Consider the following 22,257-nt stretch of genomic DNA (forward strand, 5'->3'; position numbering starts at 1 on the left):
TCATCAATATGAGAGAAATGCACTCAAGTACCACCTGTCTTGGAGTATGATACTCCCAGGCGGTGGAGAAGAGAAATTCCTCTATTATCTCCAGAGTTTCTTTGTGGGAGAGGCTCGTTTAGAGACTCTCTACATCCAAACCTACTAAAGAGGTGTTGTTCTGGGTCGAACTGTATCTCCTTCACCAGCTGCAAGACAGCTTTCGTGTCTTTCAAGTAGGTACCTGTTGTTTGCACAAGGGGTCTGAGAAATGCGTCGGCGAACTTTGATAAAGGTTCCAGGATTGAATTGATACCAGATACTATAGGGCGCCCAGGTGGATATGGGGCCACTTTATGAATTTTTGGTATCGTATTAAAATACGGTGTGATGGGGTTGTCCTGAATCAAAAAGTCACTCTCTTTTTTAGAGATCCAATCAAAAGCCGTCGCTTCCTCGACCATTATCTGGATACAGATTCTGACCTCTTCAGTTGGGTCATCCCTCAGTACTTCATAGTTGCGTCTATCCTCCAACAGTTTTCTACATTCCCTATCGTAGTTTTCATAGGTCTGTATAACTGTGGCCCCGCCTTTATCGGCTGGTTTTATCACAATGTCTTGGTTCTTGTAGTACAATTCTCTCTAGTCTGGAGATGTTCTGAAATCTGGTGCCTGTGTCTGTGGGCAGTTTCTCTAGATCCTCCATGACCGCTTTTTCAAAAGCTAGGAGTTCGACCGGTATTGTGGAGTCCAGTGGCGTAAATGTGGACTTTTTCTTTAGTCCCGTGTTAGATTGGTCATCAGATTTATTCTCAGAGTTCTGGAAGAATGCTCGTAGCTTTAGTTTTCGCATGAACTCTTTCATTTCTTGACAGATTTTGAATTTGTCCATTTTGTTGGTTGGAACGAAACCCAATCCCTTGGACAGGACTTTCTCTTGGGCTTCTGTTAATTGCAGCTCAGATAGGTTTACCACTAGGTTCCTCAACTGGTTGATGCTGTCTGGCTCCGAGTTGACACTCCTCGGGGTGCTGTTGGTTTTTGGTTCCAGTGTACCTGAGTGCCCTTTCGGTTTCTTCCCTTTCGGGGGCCTTGGCGCTGGCCTAAAAAAGGCGGAGGGCCATAGTAGTTGAATGATGGTGCTTGTTGGTTCCAAGGTTGGAACTGGTTGTCCATATAGGGTGGCATTGGTGGGTATTGCATATATCCAGGATATATGCAATATTTGTTGAGCACAGGTGTCCAGAATCATCGACCCCTCAACAATCAGACCAACCCCAATTTACCAATTACTGCAGCTATATAAACACCCGCCCCTGCCTCCATCCTCATTACCACGGAGGCCACAGACGGAGGAGGAAGCACAACGAGGCTGGGGGTTGAGTAAGTACGGCATAGCCGGCAAGGGAGAACGAGTAGACAGTGGCATATGGGATGCTACCAATATAACTCTAGGATACTTACCATCAGAATACTAAGACCAAATCCTCTACATATGCCTTTCTGTTTTATTTTTGTCCCACCTGCAGTTGGACCCCTAAAATACCCTTCGATCTAGTGTTGGCCCATGAGGCACTGTTCCTCACCATAATAAGTATGTATTGAAAATAAGTACAGACTATCCAGCCAATCCATCTGTATTATATATGTATATAGTGTGTGAGTTTAGTTTGTGTGTGTGATTATCAATGTAAAACTATGGATTCCTCCCTGTGTTTCCTAGGGCTGGACCACTGCTACATGTATGTCTGTCCTTTTTCTTACAGGTATTTTAAAAAATAGCACCTTGGGATCCGCGCATTAGTAATACCGTGCTCTTGTCTTTTCAGGCATGCTACATGAGTTTCTTATGGTTTAGCAAGGGATGTGTATTAAAATATAAAGTATATACACATACACATTGATCCTTTTTTCACCTTTCTGTAAATAGACCCATTGTGGCGACACACTAGTGAGTGACAGGGGGATCTCTTACCCCGGTCCTGACGAAGAGGCATGTCGCCCCGAAACATGTCGACCCACACAGGAAAGTAAGCCCATAAACCTGCTTACCCTTTCCGACACCACTTTTTTTAATAATACCAGCCAGTGTTTATTAAATAGTTTTTGTATCACTAGGCCAGGTATTTTTTAACATCACTTCTCTATCACCCCTGACCCCACTGACACTCACTCCATTCACTCACATAGCACCCACAATTTAAAAAGGTGCTCCAGCGTAGTCGCTTGTCGCAGCACTGCCCCGTCCGGCAGCCGGGCGGGAAGACCCCGATGATGAAGCATGACACCAAGGGCCCTTTTGGTGTGTGAGGGGTATTTTAATCAAGTGTGTGTATTCCAAAGTCAACAGGATACACACTAACCCTCTTTGAGGTGAGCATATTGTTCTGCACTGGAAATGTGGCCTTTCAGTGCAAGACCTATACTAAACATCATTCTGATACCTTTCCACTATGGTGAATTGTGTGTACCTGGCAGTAGGCAGCCAATGTACTAAGGTGGGTAGATTATATCTGAGGCAGAAAGTCACTGTGCCCGCAGAGTTTTACCCTTTCTGCATCACTCTTGCGAATCTGAGTTTCTGCAAAATTCTGCAAATGGCTGTGTGACACAATTTTTTCTCATAAGTGTTTCGCCAATTTCAAAAGTGTTGAGTGTGAGCAAGACTTTGTGTCTCCTAGCGTGATTTTTAGATGCTAGAATGCCACCTGGCGGGATTTTCTTAATGTTGGTAGTCGCTACAGGTTGCAACTGTTGGTGTTCAGAAAACAGCTGTTAGAGTAGAAAATCTAATTGAACAGCAGGAAGAAGTGGTGCTCTCTACTGCACCTCGTGAAGCCATTCACGCTGATTTAAAGTGCTGAATTGGCTTCTGGTTCAGTGCAAGCAGTGCCACGTGCCAAATTCTGCCAACCGTTGTGTGGCACAGTTTCTTTTCACGCGTGTCTTGCCAGTTTTAAGATGCAGTGTGTGAGCCAGACTATGCGTGCCCTAGATTGATTTTCAGAGGCTTTTCTTAATGTTGACAGCGGCTGCAGGTTGCAACCATTGGTGTTGAGAAAGCTGCCTCTCGAGTAAAAATTCTACTTGAAAAGCAGGAAAAATTGGTGCCCTCTGGTGCACTGCATAGTGCCATATACGTGATTTTAAAGTGCTGAATAAGCTCCCAGTTCTAAAAATCAGTGCAAGCAGTGCAGCGTGCCCAATGCTGCCAACTCGCTGAACTCTGCGGAATCCTGCAGAGTTTACGTATCTCTGCCCAATTCCAGAATGGAACTCTGCGTGTTCCACACACCATTAATCATATCTTAGTAGATGTGGCCCAGTTCTGCTCTCTCCCTGACACAAAGCAGAACATCATCTTTGGTTGCTGCTCTCTGTTGAGTCAAACGTTAGTAATTTTACCCTTTTAACTCATCTTTATCTCTGTGTATTTGTCTGTCTTATGCTATCTTCCTCTGCCTACCCATTTCTCTGTGTCTGCCTGACTCTTTCTTTCTGTTGTAAACTTCATTCTATCTCAGTTCTTTGTTTGCCTCTAGTATTCAACTCTTTCTCATGTGCTGTTTGGGGTTTATGCTCCATCACTCTTCTGCGCCCCAAAGAATGGAGCATTCTGCTACATTCAATCCCATCCTCTCATCGCTAGTTGCTGGAGCATTCATTATTATTATTATTTTTTTGCATTATACTGTGTACAGTGGAGTAGCAGTACTTTCTTATCTTGCCCTTATCCACAAAACATTTCAACATAAAGAGTTAAAATTCCCCACTCTGAGTACTCAGATGTAGTTTTACACCTGAATCACTCTATATAACAACATTATATACAGGACTCGAGACAGAATTGTTTTTTCTTTCAGATTGTCTACTTTGCGAACAGTGTTTTGCTCTCCACACCAGCAGCTGCTCGGGTATCATGACGCAGTGCCCTCCTGACATCACTCACTGCGCCGCAGGCCTAGAGAACAACACAGTGGGTGAGTGCAACGCGCTGCATTTCTGTAACATGTGACCCCATTGGCAACATTGTGGCCAATGATGAAGGTGCCTACAAGCTTTCCGTTTGACCTCCAGAAGCCCCTCCCTTGTGTCCTCATGGCTCCAACTTGTGATTGGCTAATCTGTGCTGTCTGGTCTAAATTCCTCACTCCTTCCTCCCAGGTTCCCTTTCTTGCCTGATTTCAAACTCATTTTTCCAATCTACGGAAGAAATCAAACCCAGGAAAATCAAAATTTTACAATGGGTTTAAAAGGAGCATGATGTAAAACTCAGTGGTAGAATGCCATTGAGTTAGCAGCAGTGTGGGAGGAGGAAAGTCTGACACCTGATTCATAAAATATTCAGAAAAATGTATTGCCTAATTAAAATTCTCATGTGATGACTAACATAGATGTAAGTATTTTTTTTTAACACACAAACTCCTGCTTGGCCATCTTAATAACGCACAAGTAGTGGCTGTACCTGTTTCACCACTGGTGAATCACCAGACTCCTTCAATAAGGCTATGTCCTTGCTGGAACTTATGCTCAGATCTCTTTTTTGTTAAATCAAAATATACATTTTTCCGACAGGGACTCATGTTATTCTAACTGCGTTCAAGGACTGTCTGGATCCTTCCCAAAAAGCAGCCTGTGGCAGAGAGTTCTCCATCAAAACGTCAGAGGCCTCTCTATGGACAAGCAGCAGGTGCTGTGACTCTGATTTCTGCAACAGCGGGGATGTGAAGGGTACGTACAGTTTATGACTGAAAACTGTAACAGAAGGCTGTTCAAGGTACGTGCAGTTTGTGAGTACAACAACTGTAACCGAAAGGCTGTTCACGGTACGTGCAGTCTGTGACTACAACATCAATAACAGAAGTGCTGTTCAGGGTACGTGCAGTCTGTGACTACAACATCTGTAACAGAGGGCTGTTCATGGTACGTGCAGTCTGTGACTACAACATCTGTATCAGGAGGGCTGTTCAGGGTACGTGCAGTCTGTGACTACAACATCTGTAACAGGAGGGCTGTTCAGGATACGTGCAGTCTGTGACTCTGATTTCTGCAACAGTGGGCATGTGAAGGGTATGTACAATGTGTGACTCTGAAAACTGTAACAGAAGGGTTGTTCAGGGTACGTGCAGTTGTCATGAGTACTTGATGCCTGGCTTATTTGATGCCTGCCTTATTTAGTTCATCCCACCTGTAATGTCATTGAGTTGTTTCTGAGGCTTTAAAACATGTTTAGGGGCTTTAAACATAATGTTGTATAACTTGCATGTACCAAGGCTTGTTGATCTTTCGACTCATGGCAAGAACTGTTGCTCAATATGAATATTCATCAGGATAGCACGTGAAACATGTGCGCTAGTGTGCGCTAACTGAAAGACTGCCGACACATGCAATACCAGCATGAAAGGCTATAAAAGCCTCACCTGCTTTCAAAAAGACGCTTCGCTTCGTCTTAACCCAGCGTCTTCACAGGATTCCAATAAGCGTCCCTCAAGACTCCTGCAGCCTGCCTCCCCTGTTCCTCCTCTCTCCTGGTCTCCCCTCTCCAGTCTCCTGCCTTTCCCTTCCTCGCGTTTTTAACTTCTCACCTGAATCATCGTGGCTGCAGAACGGCGGCGAATTCCAAGTCGAGTGAGTTTCTTCTTCGAAGCCGAGATCGGGACTTCCGGTTTTCCGCATCGGAACATCAGAAAGAGCGGACTTGTCCTCCAAAAATTTGGTCCCCGTTTTTTCTTCTCCCTGCGGAAAAGAGGAAAGTAAGGTTTCTTTAGTTTAGAAATCAAACAATCCTTGGCAATGACAAAACGGATTAAAGCCCTAACACTGGAATCTTTTGTTTTGAATCATTGAGAGTGGAAATACAAAGACGCTTGAAAAGACTGTAAACAAATATAATTTCTGGACAATTAGACTTAATGTAACAGTGACTTAAAACTGTTCTCTCTTGAATTGTGAATTTATGTAACAGTGACTTAAAACTGTTCTCTCTTGAATTGTGAATTTATGTAACAGTGACTTAAAACTGTTCTCTCTTGAATTGTGAAAGATTCGTAGTCTTGCTATTCCAAGTGCTTTAGGATTTAGTAAATGCTCGTAGGCTGCATTTTCTCTTGTTTTATTATAATTACAGAATTCCAGTTACTACAAGAACCTCCAAAACGCAAGGTAGGAGAATGCAGTGTTTGCATGAACATTTGCAAGTTGTACTAACTCATTAATCTGTTTGATGAATAATTGCTCCCAAGAACTTGTTTAACTTCAAAGCTCACTATTATCGTGTTTTGTTTGAAGGCGAAATAGCTTACAAAAAATTCAGACTACCTTGCTACTACGAAGTATTGGAATGGGCTCTTCTTACTTTGGTATGTGTTAAGATTGGTCAGTTTATTAATAAGAATACGCATATTGTCCAGGTGCTTTCTAGAATTGTTAATTACATGTGTATTCTGTTTGATTGATGTAACACAGCTACAGTGTTCAAGCAAAAGACAGCATTGGAAGAAAGTCCAGAATACTTCCTGAGAAACAGAGACAGTCATCTCAAGAAGAGATCCTGTGTTGTTGTTTGTTTCTCTTCCACTTCCCCTTCCCTTTGGGAGCTAATTGGTTGTGCCAAGAGTTGTTTTCCTTGTCACGCTAGTTAATTCTAGAAGGAATTGGGACTAGTCATCTTCAAGACTGAATACTTGGAATCTTGTGGTTGCACGCCTAACATCAGTCTGTGAGTCAGATATCTGTAAGAGAAGGAATATGCTGGGTACATGCAGACTGTGACTCTGACATATGTGGTAGAGAGATTGTGCAGTGCAGGCACAGTAACAGACGGGGTATGCAAGGTCCGAACAGCTGATGACTCCGATAAGTATAACAGAGGGCAAGTGAAGGGTATATGTACTTTGCCACTCTGACTTCTATAGCAATGGGAGAAGCTGAGTAGGTAATACAGGGGATGTGCAGGATAAGGACAGTCTGTGAAGGTGAGTGAGGCTGTGTTGACAAGGATGCAGGACAGGGGAGAGGTGGGGCTGAGGTGAGTGTGGTCGGGTGTGTGATGTTTGCTGTGTGTGTTGTTTATGATACATACAGAGGTTGTCAGAGGGTGAAAGAAACACAGGAGAAAGCCCCTTTGGGGTTCTATGGTGGGCCTTGGCCATAACTCAAGGCAAGCAGATGGGTTGAGGCACGTTGGATGAGAGGATGACCATGGCTTCTGGCACTGTGTGATCGCAGGGCAAAAACTGGCACAGGTGGGCTTGCCTTTAGCGTGCCATTGGAACCCCGCTCCATGCATCCTCCTCACTCTGTGCTACGTCCACCATTAAGTACTTTTGAGGGTGTGCTTTTGGGGGTGGGCTAGACTTAGAGAGTTGGAAGAAGCAAGACAGGAGATGGGAAGAGCAGAGGGTGGATAAACTCAGTCAATCTCCTCCAAGTGTGATGTAGGAGCTGAAGGCACCATGGGCTTGCAAGGAGCCTCTGTACCCCCTGCAAAAGGAAAATGTGTCATATCTATTCTAACATCGCAAGCCTGGCAGCTTACAGGATAACGGCACGACAAGTCACATGAATGAAGTATTTTCTGTGAACTCACTCTCATGAACACAACACTAAGGATTGCCTCCATCCAGTGTCTGCACAAAGAGATAAAAAAAAGTTGTGTTTTCTGCCATGAGGTGATGCATGTTAAGCCTAGTGGGGGAAAGGGCCTTATTTGTGCAAGAGTGGGAAGGTGGAGAGGAAGTAAAGACATATGAGGAAATACATTTATAGAAGCTAGGAGGAAAAATCAAAAATGGCACAGAAGAGTGTCAAGAAGGAATGAGTAAGAGGGGTGAGTGATTGCAAGGAGGCCAAGTGGGTTCAAAGGCTGTGGAAGAGTGTTACTGCTGACCGGGAGGCACAGTGGACCCAGGGGGAGGGTTGCTATCTCCTCCCATGTGAATATGGGGATTTAGACATGAGTTAGCACCATTTTATGAACAGAAATATGCTTCTCAAGTCCTGTCCTTGGTTGTTTCAGTGCCTCCTGAAGACAACACCCCCAATGGATACATATGTGAAGATTGTTTCAATGACCAGTTCAGGGACCCCTGCACAGCGACTGGAGTAGTTCAGTGCACTGGGAAGCAGAAAGCCTGTGGCACCTTTTCTGGAACTGTCTCCATTCCTGGTGAGATACATTGATTCTTACAATTAAGAGTTTTATATCCCATGCCTTACTCTTCATGGTTTCCAACTATTTTTTTAGATTGTAATTATGTTCAGGATAATTATTTTCAACTCATAGAAATTGTCTGAATGTCTTCAGGATGCATCATCACTATACAAAGCACACATCATGTAGATGTACCTTAAGGTTTTTATGGTTATGTTTCTAACCTGTTATCTGATCAGATCATTTTCATATGGTGCCAAAGTCCTTTCTAAAAGTGCCATTTCTTTGTAAACTGCAGTTTTTGTGAAATTAAGTCTAAGGCTCCCAGAATGTGTATGTCTTTTTGCATCCATTCTAAGTCAACTCAGCTGTCACTGCACTACAATAGGCCTATCAGACTCAATCAATCAACCAATTCTTTATTCGATTCGTTAAAGGTAAGTCTAGGCCATGAACTCTGCTCTGCTCACAGAGTTTGCGGAGATGTCTGCACTCGTCATTAAGCAGAGGATGTGGAGTTAAAAAAAACTCTGCTGCGCAAGCGGAGCAGAGTTTTTTCCGTGCTCATGTTCATCAACTTCAAGTTGGAGAGTGCGAGCAAGGGAAATCCACCTCCCATTGAAATGTTATTACTTGTTCATGATCGTGAACATCAACTTGGCGAGCGCAAGTGTGGAAAATCAACCTACCAGCAAGGTAGTGGTTGCGTATGCTTGTGCCTGCTCGCGTTTAGTAACTGTTTGTTTGCATTAAGAAAGTTGCTGCTCGAGTAAAAACCTACTCAAGATGCAGAAAGGAAGAAGCACCCTCTTGCTCTGTGCATGGTGTTGTTTGCGATAATTGCAGAGTGCAGACAAGCACCTGGCACTGAAAATCACAGGGGACAGAATTTATCCAATGCATTCCACCTCTTGCAGAACTCAGGAAACTCCACTGAGGCCTAATTAAAAGAAGTTGCAGATCATAAATATAAAGAATATAAAATGAATATGAAATAAAACATATTACAAAGACAGTTTTGTGCAGATAAGTCTTAAAAACAGAGCAAATAAGAAACACAACTTGGAGAAGTGTGGCTCAATGGTTAGAGCGGCAGACCCTGATGCAGAGGTCTAGCCCGGGACCAGGGTTCAATTCCCCGCCTCGGCGGGTCTTGGGCTCAAAATTCCACGGACCTGATCATTCTCGCCTCGGTGCCTATTCCAATCATGGAGACCCACTCTGCAACTCTGGGCAATAGCTTGCTTAATCTCCACAACGGCCCCCACAACGCTAAGGATGACTGGCCTCCACCTTGGGGTTTCCCAGGAGTGGGCGCCTCACAGGGAAAGCCAGGATGGGTTCCACAGCGGTATTCGTACAAGCGCCTCGAAACCCTTGTGGGTGAGTAGTGTGCTATACAAGTATCAATTTAAATTTTACCCTAATCCCTACCCATTAAATCTAATAAATAAATAAAAAACATTTAAAACATATAGAAAGGTGTGATATATAATTACAAAAATGGAGAAACAACAACATCATTAAACAAACATATTCATACATGTTTGAAATGACAACATACAGTTTTTGGGACTAAAAGAGCGGCTTTAATATTTTCAAGAGTACAGATGACAAAGTCATTTCTTCTTCCTAGGCAAACTAATAAAAAGGAGGCTGTTTCAAAGCAAATGAAGTTTCTTCTTTAAAAAAAAATAAAGTGGTTGGCATTGCCTGATTTTAAGTTTCTTTACAATTGGGATTATAAATCTTGATCGTTTTTTTCTCATAAACACCACAAAAAAAAATATATGAAGGCCAGACTGCCCTGATCTCGTATTACAGAGGCAAGGCGAAAGGTCAGTATTTCTATACCTCTTAGCAGGGAAACCTAACATCAGCGGAATTAAATGTAGTCGAAATCTCACCAGAATATATCTATGTTGGCCATTTCCTACACTCCCTCTAGTATTGATGGTGACAGTTGGTACAACATCACTGTTTTCTTTAAAAAAAAAAAATCTGTGGCGCACAAAAGCCACCTTTGAAAAGAAGATGAACTTCTGCTTATGCTTCAAGATTGTTTTACACGCTCTGGGGGTAATAAATAATTCCCAAAGCAGCCAGGTTTAATCTCACATACTGGAGGCAGGGAATCTGAGTTAGGTTTACCGTTGTCCTATGCCATACAGAATGCCACAAGAGTAATGGGGCAGACTTAATAGTTTCAGTTATATAAGGTACTCCTGATTCAAGATGGCAAATATAATTTGAGCACTATCTGGTAAGGGTGAGTGCTTTCTCATGAAAAAGGTCCTCCAAAGTTTGTAATTGGGTTACCAAGACCATTGCCCACATGCCTGCCCCATAAGATGCTACTGAAAGTGACTTTGCTTGATGTATCTTGTATATAGTAGTAAGGGGTTTTGGGCCCAACTTTTTAGCAAAAACCAGTATAGCTTTCTTACTTCTCTCCATGCTCTGTTATTCACCATATTTGCCTGAGTGTGTTTTTTGTCAAAAAAGTACGAAAAAGAGTCTACCACTTCTGGTGGTCTCTGTCCTATCTCAAAATAATGCACTCTCTTTACCACAGGCATCCCTACTATAAGGACAAAGGACTTATCTTTGTTTACCATTAGACCCAGTGAAGACATAAAGGAGGCGTAGGCATTTATTAGTGGTTGAAGGGCCACCCCTGTTCATACAAATAATACCGCATCATCTGCATATGTGAGTATCAGTACAGTTAAAGATTCAAAAATAGGGACGTCTGGTGTTGATCCAAGGAGTGCTGCTTCAACACCATTAGTATATAAAGGGATCCCAAATGGAGCAAGCACACACCCCTGTCTGACACCCCTTCGGATCCTAAATGGGAGAGTGCATTTACCATAGCTTATACTCGGAGTAGCATCGGAATAGAGTTGCCGAATAAAACTAATTATTGCAGGCTCCACCCCCATCTCAACCATTATATTAAAAAGTTGCGCGTGGATCATGCAGTTGAATGCTGCGCTTAGATCCACAAAAGCACAGAACATCTGACCTGTTTTGGCTCTGGTATATTTATCAATTATCATTGGAAATTGAGCTACTGGTCTTTAGTGCCTCGAGAACTCTGAAAATCATATTGCACCTGCATCACAATACTCTTCTCTTTTGCCCACTCTTCCAGCCTATTTAAAAGTAGGCGCCCCATTAACTTGTTTTGGTATCCAGCAGTGAGATGTGTCTTTGATTCTGGCACTTTTTTTGGTCACCCTTTTTGTACATAGGAACAATAACACTAATTTTCCATGAGGCCTTAGGGGTAGATTTAACATTTTCATTGCTAACATTAGTTAATAACGGGGCATATACATCTTGGTTCTCAAGGAAAATGTCAATAGGGACACCATTGGGCCCCAGTGCCTTTATACTAGAGCACTTTTCCAATCCCCTGTTAACCTCCTGTACTTAAGATATCAAGGTTTTGCTCTGTAATGATTCTACAATTGGATGTTCAGTTCCGGAGGTGTAATTTGAATACAAAATCTGTTCAAAGTGGGCCACCCATTGGGCTTCAGTAGCATGAGAGTCTAGAGAGGGGTCAGTCATACTTTTAAAGAATGGGGCATTTCTCACCATTACTCTTGACTCACCTAATTGGGCCATGTTTCTTACATTTGTTAGACATGGGTTAAGACAAGATCTTACAGTAGGGGCTCTAGCTGAAGGTTTCATATAGGGTGATATGTCATAATAGAAAATTTCCATAGAAGAAGCAAAGATCTGTAACCTAAGTGGTGACAATTAGGTCAACTGAGCCAACAGGAGCCTGAGTACCGCTTTGGTGCTAAAGCTTAATACAACTCCATCGCTGGGAAACGCGTTATGTGAGGAACCCACACACCCAACACTCCTTGCCATAGTAATGTGATTGTACAGACCTCCAGGATGTCTGTCATAATACCCCAGGTTGCTGGTTAGCCAATAGAGAGATTTATCCATCAACTGTATGGTTGATTCCCTCTCTTAATGCCAGGACTTTCCCCAGGACTAAAACAAGTGGGGATGCTGCTGGAGGAAGATCCAAGGACCGATAGCTCCAGTCAATTTTCTTTCCTTCTTTTCTTTGCTTGATGGTAGGCCTGGTGGATTTGTTTGGTTGCCTGTACAAGGGCTCCATCCCTTTCCCCCACTTGGTTATAACACTGTTCATACTGCTAGGATGCGACTGCGTCTTAAGTAGAAGGACCAATGTTTAACCTCAACTAAACCGGTGTTAAAAAATGTCATGGCTCTGGTCCTTAAACATAGTCTGCTGGTCAGGTCTCTAGGACTCCTTGCTCAATACTCCCCTGATTTAGCTGAGCTCCCCCTTGTCAAAGACCCTCCTGAACCAGGCTCAAAATGATCATTATTCACTCAAATAGATAGGCGTGCTTCAGTTGTATCTAATTTAAGCAGTATAGACCGTAATAAATTAGTCAATTCAGAAGTTGGACCAAGCATAGATAGAGGATGTTCAGAGCACTGTCTCGCTCGCTCCAAAAGAGATAACGCTCAGTAAGCTCAAGCTCCTGAGACAGCACATTTGCCTTCTTGGTAAGTAATCATCCAACGTGTTGATTACCTCCCCCATTTTATCAATGCCTGTTTTCCTCTTGCCTATCTTTCTGCTCCCACAGGAATCCTCAGGGCGTTGACAACAACCAAGACTAACCTCTGTTTTATGTCGCTTGTCAGAGGGGGGGCTAGTCCAGCTTCATCTGGGCTCTGATAGGCATGGATGGGCCAACCCTTGCCTGGGGTTGATGTCGGCGTGGTGTGCGGATGTTGTGCGGCCCGCACTGCGAGGCTGCTGCACACTTTTATGCACGAGACCAAAGAACTTCTCCTGGGAGTTGTACTCTCTCCCCCTGCGGCGCAGTTTCTGGTGGTGCACTGCTCTCCTCAGGCTAGTGACACAGCTGGTACGTTTATCATCTTGGGCTTCACTGCATTGAATGGCGCTTGTCAATGTCTCCCAGTATAGGCTATGTCAATAGCTGATAAAACATTTAATGGAAATGGATACCCCTTCCATCGAATAAAATGTAATCTATACATTACAAGGTCAGCTTTGTGCCACTAATATTTGTGCTGCAGGTCTTAATCTAATTAGGACAACTGTTGTTCTGTGAAAGCTCAGTTCATTACAGAAGGCCACCGATTGGAGCAGTTGTGTGTAATATCCAAAAACATTCCATGACATGTTATAACATACCATGACATGGCCGAATGGCACAGCACAACAGTAAAATGAGTTATAAGATTCACAATATAATGACTTCTTGCTGATAATTAAAGAAGGGCCTCAAAAATGTTGTTGGTGTGATTAAGCAAAGTCAGTCAAAAACAGAGTCAAGTAAATTATTTCAAATCTTAGATTGTAAATCATTTTGGCCAAGCTGCCTGTTCAGGACACATATAGTTTTAGCTTTCACACCATGAGAGAAAGGTGTGTCCAGTGCACCCAGTGCTTGAAAATAAACATTGAGATCTATAAGAGCATCTCGTGCGGGATTGACTCCAGTTTGCTATCCAAGGAAACATAAGGCTGATGGGGTGAATAATCACAAACATGGCTTCCATTTGGGACCCAACTGGCAGGTGTGCTTTGCTAACATGTAGAAGGGTGGTTCCTTTTCTTGACAATAGCTTGCAAACCTCCAAAATAATAAATGTGATGATTCATGTCACAACGTCAGATAATGCAAATCAGCAGATGGATGCATGTAACCAATTCAATTGGAGTGAGACAAAAACATTTTTATGTTATCGGGCAGGTCGCTCCCAGCGCCGCAGAGCACGACCTCTGTGTCGCTACCTTTGAGCACGCTGCTGTCGCTTTGTAGGTTCGAGCCTTTATTCACTCTGCCCCCTTACAGTGCTCTGCTTCTCCCTGCATTTCTTTTGTATTGCTTTACTGCTTTGTCTCTGTTGTAAGTATTGTTTCATTTTCACCCTTATTTCGATGATTGTGCCATCTTTTTCCTCCCAGATCTCCCGCCCACTCTCCCCTTCATTTCTTCCTGCCACTGAGTCCCCTGCAGCCCGCCCCCTAAATGAATCCTCCATTTGCCACCCTGCTCCCGCCTCCCAGCTGCTCCTCCCTCCCACCTCCCTTTATATGGCGGCCGCTGGTGCGCCTAAGGCAAGCCGGTCTGCACCCATCCGCACCTGGACCGTGCCCAGTGCCAGACCCCCTGGCCCTCGCAAATGCCACGACACCAGATGCAGCTATGACACCAACACCCTCCATGCACTCAACACCGGATGATCAAACACCTACTTCCTGGCCTCCCTGAAGCGAACCAGGAATGGACGCAACCACCTCAGATGCATACTCCTGAACACCCGCTCCGCACACAAACACGTTGTCGAACTGTGGGACCCACTCGACACAGCCTCCCCGGACGTCACCTTCCTGACAGAAACCTGGATGAACCACTCCTCAGCACCGGACATCGCCATAGCCATCGCAAACGGCTACAAGAATAAAATCACCCAAGAGACCGCACCAACGGAGTTGGAGGAGGAATCGCCATCATCCACAAATCCACCCTCAAGGTCTCAATGAACTCCGACAACACCCTCGGCACCGCTAAACACCTGCACTTCCAGATCCACACTGATCCCAACACCACCCTCACAGGAACTCTCGTCTACAGAGCCTCCGGACCCTGACCTCAGTTCAGTGACTCCATTGCTGACTTTGCTGGCACACATGCACTCGCCTCCACAGACTACATCCTCCTCGGAGACCTGAACTTCCACCTCGACAACAACAACCTGCCAACCTCGGACTCCGACAGCTCGTCACAATGCCCACCCACTTCGCCGGCCACACTCTTTATTCCATCTTCTCCGCAAGGCCCCACATCTCCTTCAGTCACACCACCAAACTCTACTGGACCGACCATCGCTGCATCCAATTCACCTTCCAGAAACCCACTACGCACTATAGCACCCAACAGGTCCCCGCCGCTGCTGGAACAAAATCACCGAACACCAGGTAAACACCGCCCTCGCCCAAAGCCCATCCTTCGACCCCACCGACCCTGCCACCATCAACCTCAGGCGGTGGATCAACGACTACCCGAACACCCTTGCCCCGATCAAGAAACCCTACAGCAGACACACCAATAAGAATGCCAGCTGGTTCTCCATGAACCTCCACACCTCCAAACAATCCTTCCGAAGACTAGAGAAGAAATGGCACTGCAAACAGACACTGGAGAACCACGCAGCCCACACAAACACCATGCACAAACAACATCACCACTTCAGATCGGTCAAAAAGACCTCCTTCAAGGACCACCTTGATAACAGTGCACACAACAGCAAAGAGCTCTTCAACATCGTGAAGGAACTCTCCAACTCCAGTTCCAACAACTACGACATCCCACCATCGCAACACCTGTGCAACTCCTTGAGTTATACAGACAACGGTTTAGGAATTGCAAGACAATGGAGTCTACCACTTGGGTGGAATATGTGTCTTTCTTTTGCAGAGCATTGGAGGGTTGGGTGAAGGGTAGAAAAGTGGATAATTTTGAGAAGTTCTATGATTTGTTTGCATGGGAGCACTTTTCTGAACCCTGTTTTCCAGAGCTACTCCAGCACCTGATTGAGTATAATCTGACTAACCCTAGGTAGCTTGCTGGGGAGGCAGACCGCTGGGTGAGCACCCGTGTCCTAAAGTGTCATGTGGGAGACTTTGTCAAAGGTGGGCAGGGTCCCCTTCAGAGGAGTGGGGGGACAAGGGTAAACAGAGGGAGTTCCAGAAAGGGCCCCAAAGTAATCCCCAAAGGATCCAAGGGAAGGGTTCCCAGCCTCCCCCTGAAAAGAAGGCAGGGGCCGACAGATAAGCATGTTCACAGGGGGCCCAAGACCTGTTTTAAGTGTGGTCTAGTGGGCTACTGTTATTAAGATGATAAATTACCCTTGTATTGGGACGACACCACCCACTAGTGCACCACCCTGACAGATGGCTAGTATAGCCCTGGGGAAGGAGATGGGTGCCCAAGGTGGGTGGGGTCCTGCAGAGATGTCCCTAGTCTGTTTAGTAGACTGTGAGATGGTCCCAAGGACCCAGCTGCCTGATAGCACTAAGAAGTACAGACAGTGGGTGACCATCAATGGCCATAGGGTGGAAGCTCTTAGAGACACCAGAGCCAGTGTGACAACTGTCAGTTGTCGGCTGGTGTCTGAAGAGCAGGTAATTCCTAATGCATTTTACCCAGCTGTTGCCGGTCACAACACAGATAGCCACTGCAATGTTGCTCAGGTTCCCTTTGAGTGGGGGGGTCTCAGGGACTCTTCAAGTAGCTGTGAGGCCATCCATGCTTGTTGATTGTTGGGTAATGATTTGGAGAGCTCCCCTTGGGCTAAGGTGGAGCGAAGTGCTCATTTAGAGATGTTGGGTTTGCCTGAGTGGGCATGTGTGACCACTCGGTCCATGCCAGCCAGTAAGCATGTCAAGATGACCTGAGGCCTGAAAAAGTGGCCCAGGTGCCTGCCTTAAAGGGAAGAGGCTGTGGACCCTGGAAACCTGCCCCCACAGTTCCTATGGTCAGGAGGAGGCAGAACTTGAGGGGGATGACCTGGAACCTACAGGGGAGAAGGTGGCTGAACTGGGGGACCTGCCTTAGCTGACCCATTGGCAGCAGGAAGGAGGACCCTCCAGGTGGTCAGTCTGGATGACATTGGATCTACTGGAATAATGGTCTCCTGTATAATGAGCCTAAGGTTGCTGAGCCTGGGTCAGCCCATGTGCTGGTGGTACCCCATTGCTTCAGAGCCTTCCTACTGGGGCTGGCTGATGATGTGTATTTAGCGGGAAATTTAGGACAGGGCAAGACCTTTGAAAGGCTTTTCACCCACCTTTATTGGCCCCAATTGTGCAAGCATTCAGACACTCTTTGCCCGACCTCTCAGACTTGCCAGGCAAGTGGAAAGAGTGGGAGGAAGCACAAGGCTCCTCTCCAGCCATTCCCTGTGGTCAGCACCCCCTTGGAAAGGGTGGGCATTGACTATGTGGGGTCTCTGGATCCAAAGACCGCCATGGCCAACAGGTTCACCCTGGTCTTCGTGGACCATGCCACCCAGTACCCGGAAGCCATCCCTTTCCAGACTGTGACTGCCCCCGTGGTGGGACGTTCACTGATGGGTAGTTTCTCCCACATGGGGTTCCCCAGAGAGGTGGTGTCAGACCTCGGTACAAAATTCACATCCAAGTATATGAAGTCCCTGTAGCAGGAGTGGGGTGTAACATACAAGTTCCCAACTCCTTACCACCCCCAAAGTAATGGGCTGGTTAAGAGATTCAACCGGACCCTCAAAGGCATGATTACAGGTCTTGAGGAACATATGAGGCGTAAGCCGGATGTCCTCTTACCATGCCTTCTCTTTGCTTACCATGAGGTACCACAGAAGTCCCTAGGGTTCAGCCCCTTTGACCTTCTCTTGGTCACCCAGTGAGAGGATCTCTGAGTTTGGTCACGGAAGGCTGGGAGCAAGCTCCCAGGAAACCTTCCCAGGATGCATATAGCTACATGATGGCTTTTAGGAACCAGACTAGGCGATTCAGACAACTATCTCAGGTGAATCTGGAAGTCAGCCAGGAGGAGATGAAGCGGTGGTACGACCAGAATGCGACTCTGGTTGAGATTCAGCCTGGTCAGAAAGTGTGGGTCATGGCCCCAGTAGAGCTTTGTGCTCTCCAGGATAAGTGCACCGGACCATTTGAGGTGGTGGAGTCACAAGTCCTGTCAGTTACTTGGAGGACTTGCAGTCTCCAAGGAAAACTTTGCGGGTCCTACATGTCAACCTCCTGAAACCCCACTTAGAGAGGTCTGAAGTGGGTATGCTCCTAGCAACAGATGCTGGGATGAAGGAGGAGACTGAGCCTCTTCCTGACCTCCTGTCTGCAACAGAGCAAGATGGGTCATTGGATGGTGTGAACCTCTCTTCCACCCTGACCCCTGAGCAACAAAATGACAGTCACCAATTGCTGGGACAGTTTTCTGACCTATTCTCCCTGATTTCCAGTGTCAATGATTGGTGCGTCCATGATGTAGACACTGGGGACAGTCCTCCTGTTAAGCACAAAAAATAGAGTGACTAACAAGGTGAGAGCTTGCATCAAGGAGAAGGTCTCCAAGAGGCTTGCATTGGGGTTGATTGAGTCCTCTTGGTACCAAAGGCTGCAGCACCGTGTGTCACATTGCAACTGTGGTTCTGTGTGGACTACCGAGGGCTCAATTCAGTCACCAAGACTGACTCGCACCCCATCCCCAGAACTGATGAGCTCATTGATCAGTTAGGGGCTGCCCGGTACCTCAGGACGTTTGATTTAACGTCTTGGTACTGGGAGATCGCCTTGATTGATGGGGCAAGAGAGAAGTCATCAATCTCCATACCAGATAGACACTTTCAATTCCAGGTTATGCCCTTTGGTATGAAGAATGACCCTGCCAACTTTCAGAGGTTGGTCAACCAGGTATTGGCTGGACTGGAAGAGTTCAGTCCCACCTACCTGGATGACATTGTAGTGTTCAGCGCCAGTTGGAAAGAACATCCGCCCCACCTTTAGGAAGTTTTGATGGTGCTGTGGAGAGCAGGCCTCAACGATCAAGGTGAGTAAGTGCCAGTCGGGCAGGGTTCCGTGGAGTACTTAGGACACCAGGTGGGGAGCTGACTGGTGGCGCCCCTACAGCCCAAGATTGAGACCATCCTGGCTTGAGATCCCCCCAAGACCCAGACAGATGTGAAAGCCTTTTTAGGACTCACTGGAAAATACAGGAAGTCTTAGGGGTATGGCAGTGTCGTTGCACCCTTGACAGAGCTGACTTCCAGGAAGCAGCCCAAGAAAGTGAACTGGACTGACACCCGTAAAAAAGCTTATGTTGCCATGTGCACACACCCGTGCTACTGGCACCCAACTTCTCAAAAGAGTTTATTATTCAAACAGATGCTTCAGAGCATTGTGTGGGGGCTGTTCTGTCATAGATGAATGAGGATGGCCTAGACCAACCCGTAGCCTTTATTAGTAGGATGTTACTTAAATGGAACCAGAGGTGAAGTGCAATTGAGTGTGAGGCATTTGCTGTGGTCTGGGAACTGAAGAAGTTGGGACTATACTTGTTTGGGACTCACTTCTGGGTTCAGACAGACTACGGGCCCCTCAGATGTTTGATGCAGACGAGGGGTGAGATTCTAATGCTGTTGAGGTGGTCCATTTCCCTACAGGGGATAGACTTCCCGGTGGAACACCACCCTGGTACAGAACATGCCAATGCTGTTTGTATGTCCAGATTTTTTCAGCCTTAGTGATGAGAATTCCCAAGAGGTAGGGTACTTATCCCCACATTTCAGCTGTAGGAGACATGTGTTAGACCTGACACCATTGGCGTGGGTCTCCCTTCCACTTTTTGCTGTTGCCTCATATGTTTTTGCTGGTTTTAGATACTTTGGGCACTGTGCCACTGCTATTCAGTGCCGCAGTCCAAGTGCTTCATATTTTAAATTGATGTATGGATTAGTGACTCCATGATTGGCTAGTTTGGTTTATTTATCAGACCCTAGTACAGTGCACTGCGTGTTTCCAGGGCTTGTAAATCAAATGCTGCTGGTGGGCTTGCAGCACTGATTGTGCCACCCACAGGAGCAGCTTGTAAAATGTGTCTCAGGCCTGCCATTGCAGAGCCTTTGTGTAGTCTGGTACTGCTAGGTTGACTAGACCTATCTGCATGAGAAGTGGTGGGAGGAGTAGCACCTGGGCATGAATAGGTCTGAATAGGGCTGTACCTGCCTTCCACAATGCTGGCTCCACCTCCTGTGATGCGCCTGAGGACCCTGACCCACACTGACAAAGGAAGAAGGTGTACACTTGCAGAATGCACCCATAACTGGCTTTGTCTAGCTACAAACACTCTCTGCCTTCAGAGACAAAGGATTTTGGTGAATAAAAGGGGGGTCCCAGACCCCAGAAGTTTACGTCAGTTCTGCAAATCAAGATGAACCTTTCTGAGGAGAAGAACTGGAAAGACTACCCCTGTGCTGTATGTTTGGGGTTTAGCCTGCAGTGGTTGCTTCATTGGCAAATAAAGGAGAATAGGATGGAGTGTGCTTTTCATCAACTTGAATAAGAATCTCCAAGGGCTTGAACTTTGAGCTTGCAACAGGGATACAAGACTTCACCAACCAGCTCCCCTCCTGAATTCCCTGGCTGGGAATTGAAGTGCCAGACGACACACAATTGATGGACGGAATGCAGAACAAATCAAAACATTCACCCCCAGTCAAGAGATCTGGGTTAAATGCATCATTCTTTTGCTCACCCTGCCACCCCAGTTTATGTCAGGCTCCACGCTGCAGGATCCGATTGTAGTACATAGGGCTCCACCTCCCGACCACACCAACACACTGACGTAAAAGCACAGTGTGTTCGAGGGATAGGGCGAGGGAAAAAAAATAGAACAAGGAGGGGACGGAAGGGGACTGCTGGGAAGGGACAGCTGAAAGACAAGAAAAGGAACACACAGGTTAACGTTATTCACTTCTCAACCTACTCTCATTGCATTCTCGCTAGAAGGACAACCATGTTCACCTTTGTGATTGAAGTATTCTCCTCTTATCCCTTTTATATATTTTCACGGATATCAGTACATCTGGTTCCTAAAGAACATAAGAAAACAGGTTATACTCTGGCACTAGAAAAGAACTCCACCTGGTATTTGTTGGGATCTTATTAGAACATACCCCTCCTTGTTTATGTTGATATCCTTATGCTGCCTCTATAGCACACCGCATTCCCCAAGTGATTCAAAAAGAAATGTACAGCCAAAGGTTCCTTTTATGTACAAACAGAAAATCTCCAAAGTTGACACGGTAAGACGTAGCCTCCAACCACTGTCCTCCGCTCTCTTAAAGTACTTCCACAAGATTCCACTTGGTTTCCTCTCCAAATACGGCAAGGTGTAGGGCCCCACTACCTTCCGCTTTGGCACTGAAAAGATCAGGACACTAGTGACCTTCTTCTGAACGGTAGCGTGTAGGAATGACCTCCCACTACGGTCTGCTCTACCGCTGTCCTTAAACCAGTAACCCTGCACAGCCGTGCAAGTTTCAAAACCAATGGCTCTGTCCCAAAAAGAATCTTTAATATAGATATATACAAAGCAAGTCACAAGACACGTGTTAACCCCACGCGCTGCCTTTTAACTATCGGGAATTGTGAGAGTCCCAACTCCGCTTGTACTCACTGTCTCTGTTTCCTCGCCGGTAGAGTTGCCAGCCCAGAGTTCTGTGTAAACAATCCTCTCTACGGATGCGTTTAGCTCCGCTCGCTCAGCTAGCAACAGTGACGCCAGCCGCTGTCTTGAGAGCGGTTCGTGAAATAAACAAAGACGCAAGCTCTCTCACTCGCCTCTGTTTTACTGCAGAAAGGCAGCTCGGTGATAAATTACGGAACAGGAACAAAAAGCGCTGCTTTAACCCAAGGACTCCGATTCTCCATTAACACCAATAGCACAAAATCACGAGCAAAGTCATGTGGTCCCGCCCTTCCTTTTATAGCGCCACTCCCACCACCAAGACTTCTGGGAGATGTAGTTAAAACTTAGGTAGGCGCATTACCAGATCCTGACAGTAGGTCCCCGTCCCTAGCGCCTCCTAGGACCAGGCTTAGCAGGAAACCTTCGGTGGAAAGACCGCTCCGCCCCCGGAGCATGTACATCCGAACAAGCCTCCCAAGAGTCATCCTCAGCTGAGTACCCTTTCCAAGACACCAATTACATAAGCACACCCCTACGCCACTTAGAGTGACGGATACACCTAACCTCATATTCCATTCCTCCATCACACAACACCGGTGGAGGGGCAGCCCTTCGAGATGTAAGAGCGGGCTTCAGCAGCTGCACATGAAACACAGGGTGTATCCTCAGTGAACCAGGTAGTCTCAGTTTGTACGTGACGGGATTCACCTGTTTCACTATGGGATATGGGCCAATATACCTAGGATGGAACACACTGCGCAGCTTAAAACGGATGTTTTTGGTTGACAGCCACACCTTGTCTCCCACCACATACTGGCGACTCTCCACCCTGCGGCGG

General features: G+C 46.0%; 1 protein-coding gene across 1 annotated transcript; it reads left to right on the forward strand.

Annotated features, from left to right (window-relative positions):
• The first annotated feature begins 2,434 nt into the window (after positions 1–2,434).
• Positions 2,435–8,162, forward strand: LOC147663736 (phospholipase A2 inhibitor and Ly6/PLAUR domain-containing protein-like). Its single transcript, XM_086950237.1, has 4 exons — positions 2,435–2,471; positions 3,845–3,961; positions 4,557–4,712; positions 7,999–8,162. Exons 1-4 carry the CDS (start codon positions 2,435–2,437, stop codon positions 8,160–8,162), a joined length of 474 nt encoding a protein of 157 aa, XP_086806363.1.
• The last annotated feature ends 14,095 nt before the right edge of the window (positions 8,163–22,257 follow it).

Source organism: Lissotriton vulgaris, unplaced genomic scaffold (assembly GCF_964263255.1).
Source record: "Lissotriton vulgaris unplaced genomic scaffold, aLisVul1.2 SCAFFOLD_1366, whole genome shotgun sequence".
Lineage (NCBI taxonomy): Eukaryota > Metazoa > Chordata > Amphibia > Caudata > Salamandridae > Lissotriton > Lissotriton vulgaris.

Bases quoted from the DNA above. Each gene is read 5' to 3' on its own strand.
- LOC147663736 (XM_086950237.1), top strand. From the start codon at position 2,435: ATGGTGAATTGTGTGTACCTGGCAGTAGGCAGCCAAT. The intron at 2,472-3,844 runs GTACTAAGGTGG...TTTTTCTTTCAG, and splicing joins CCTGGCAGTAGGCAGCCAAT to ATTGTCTACTTTGCGAACAG. The intron at 4,713-7,998 runs GTACGTACAGTT...TGGTTGTTTCAG, and splicing joins CAACAGCGGGGATGTGAAGG to TGCCTCCTGAAGACAACACC.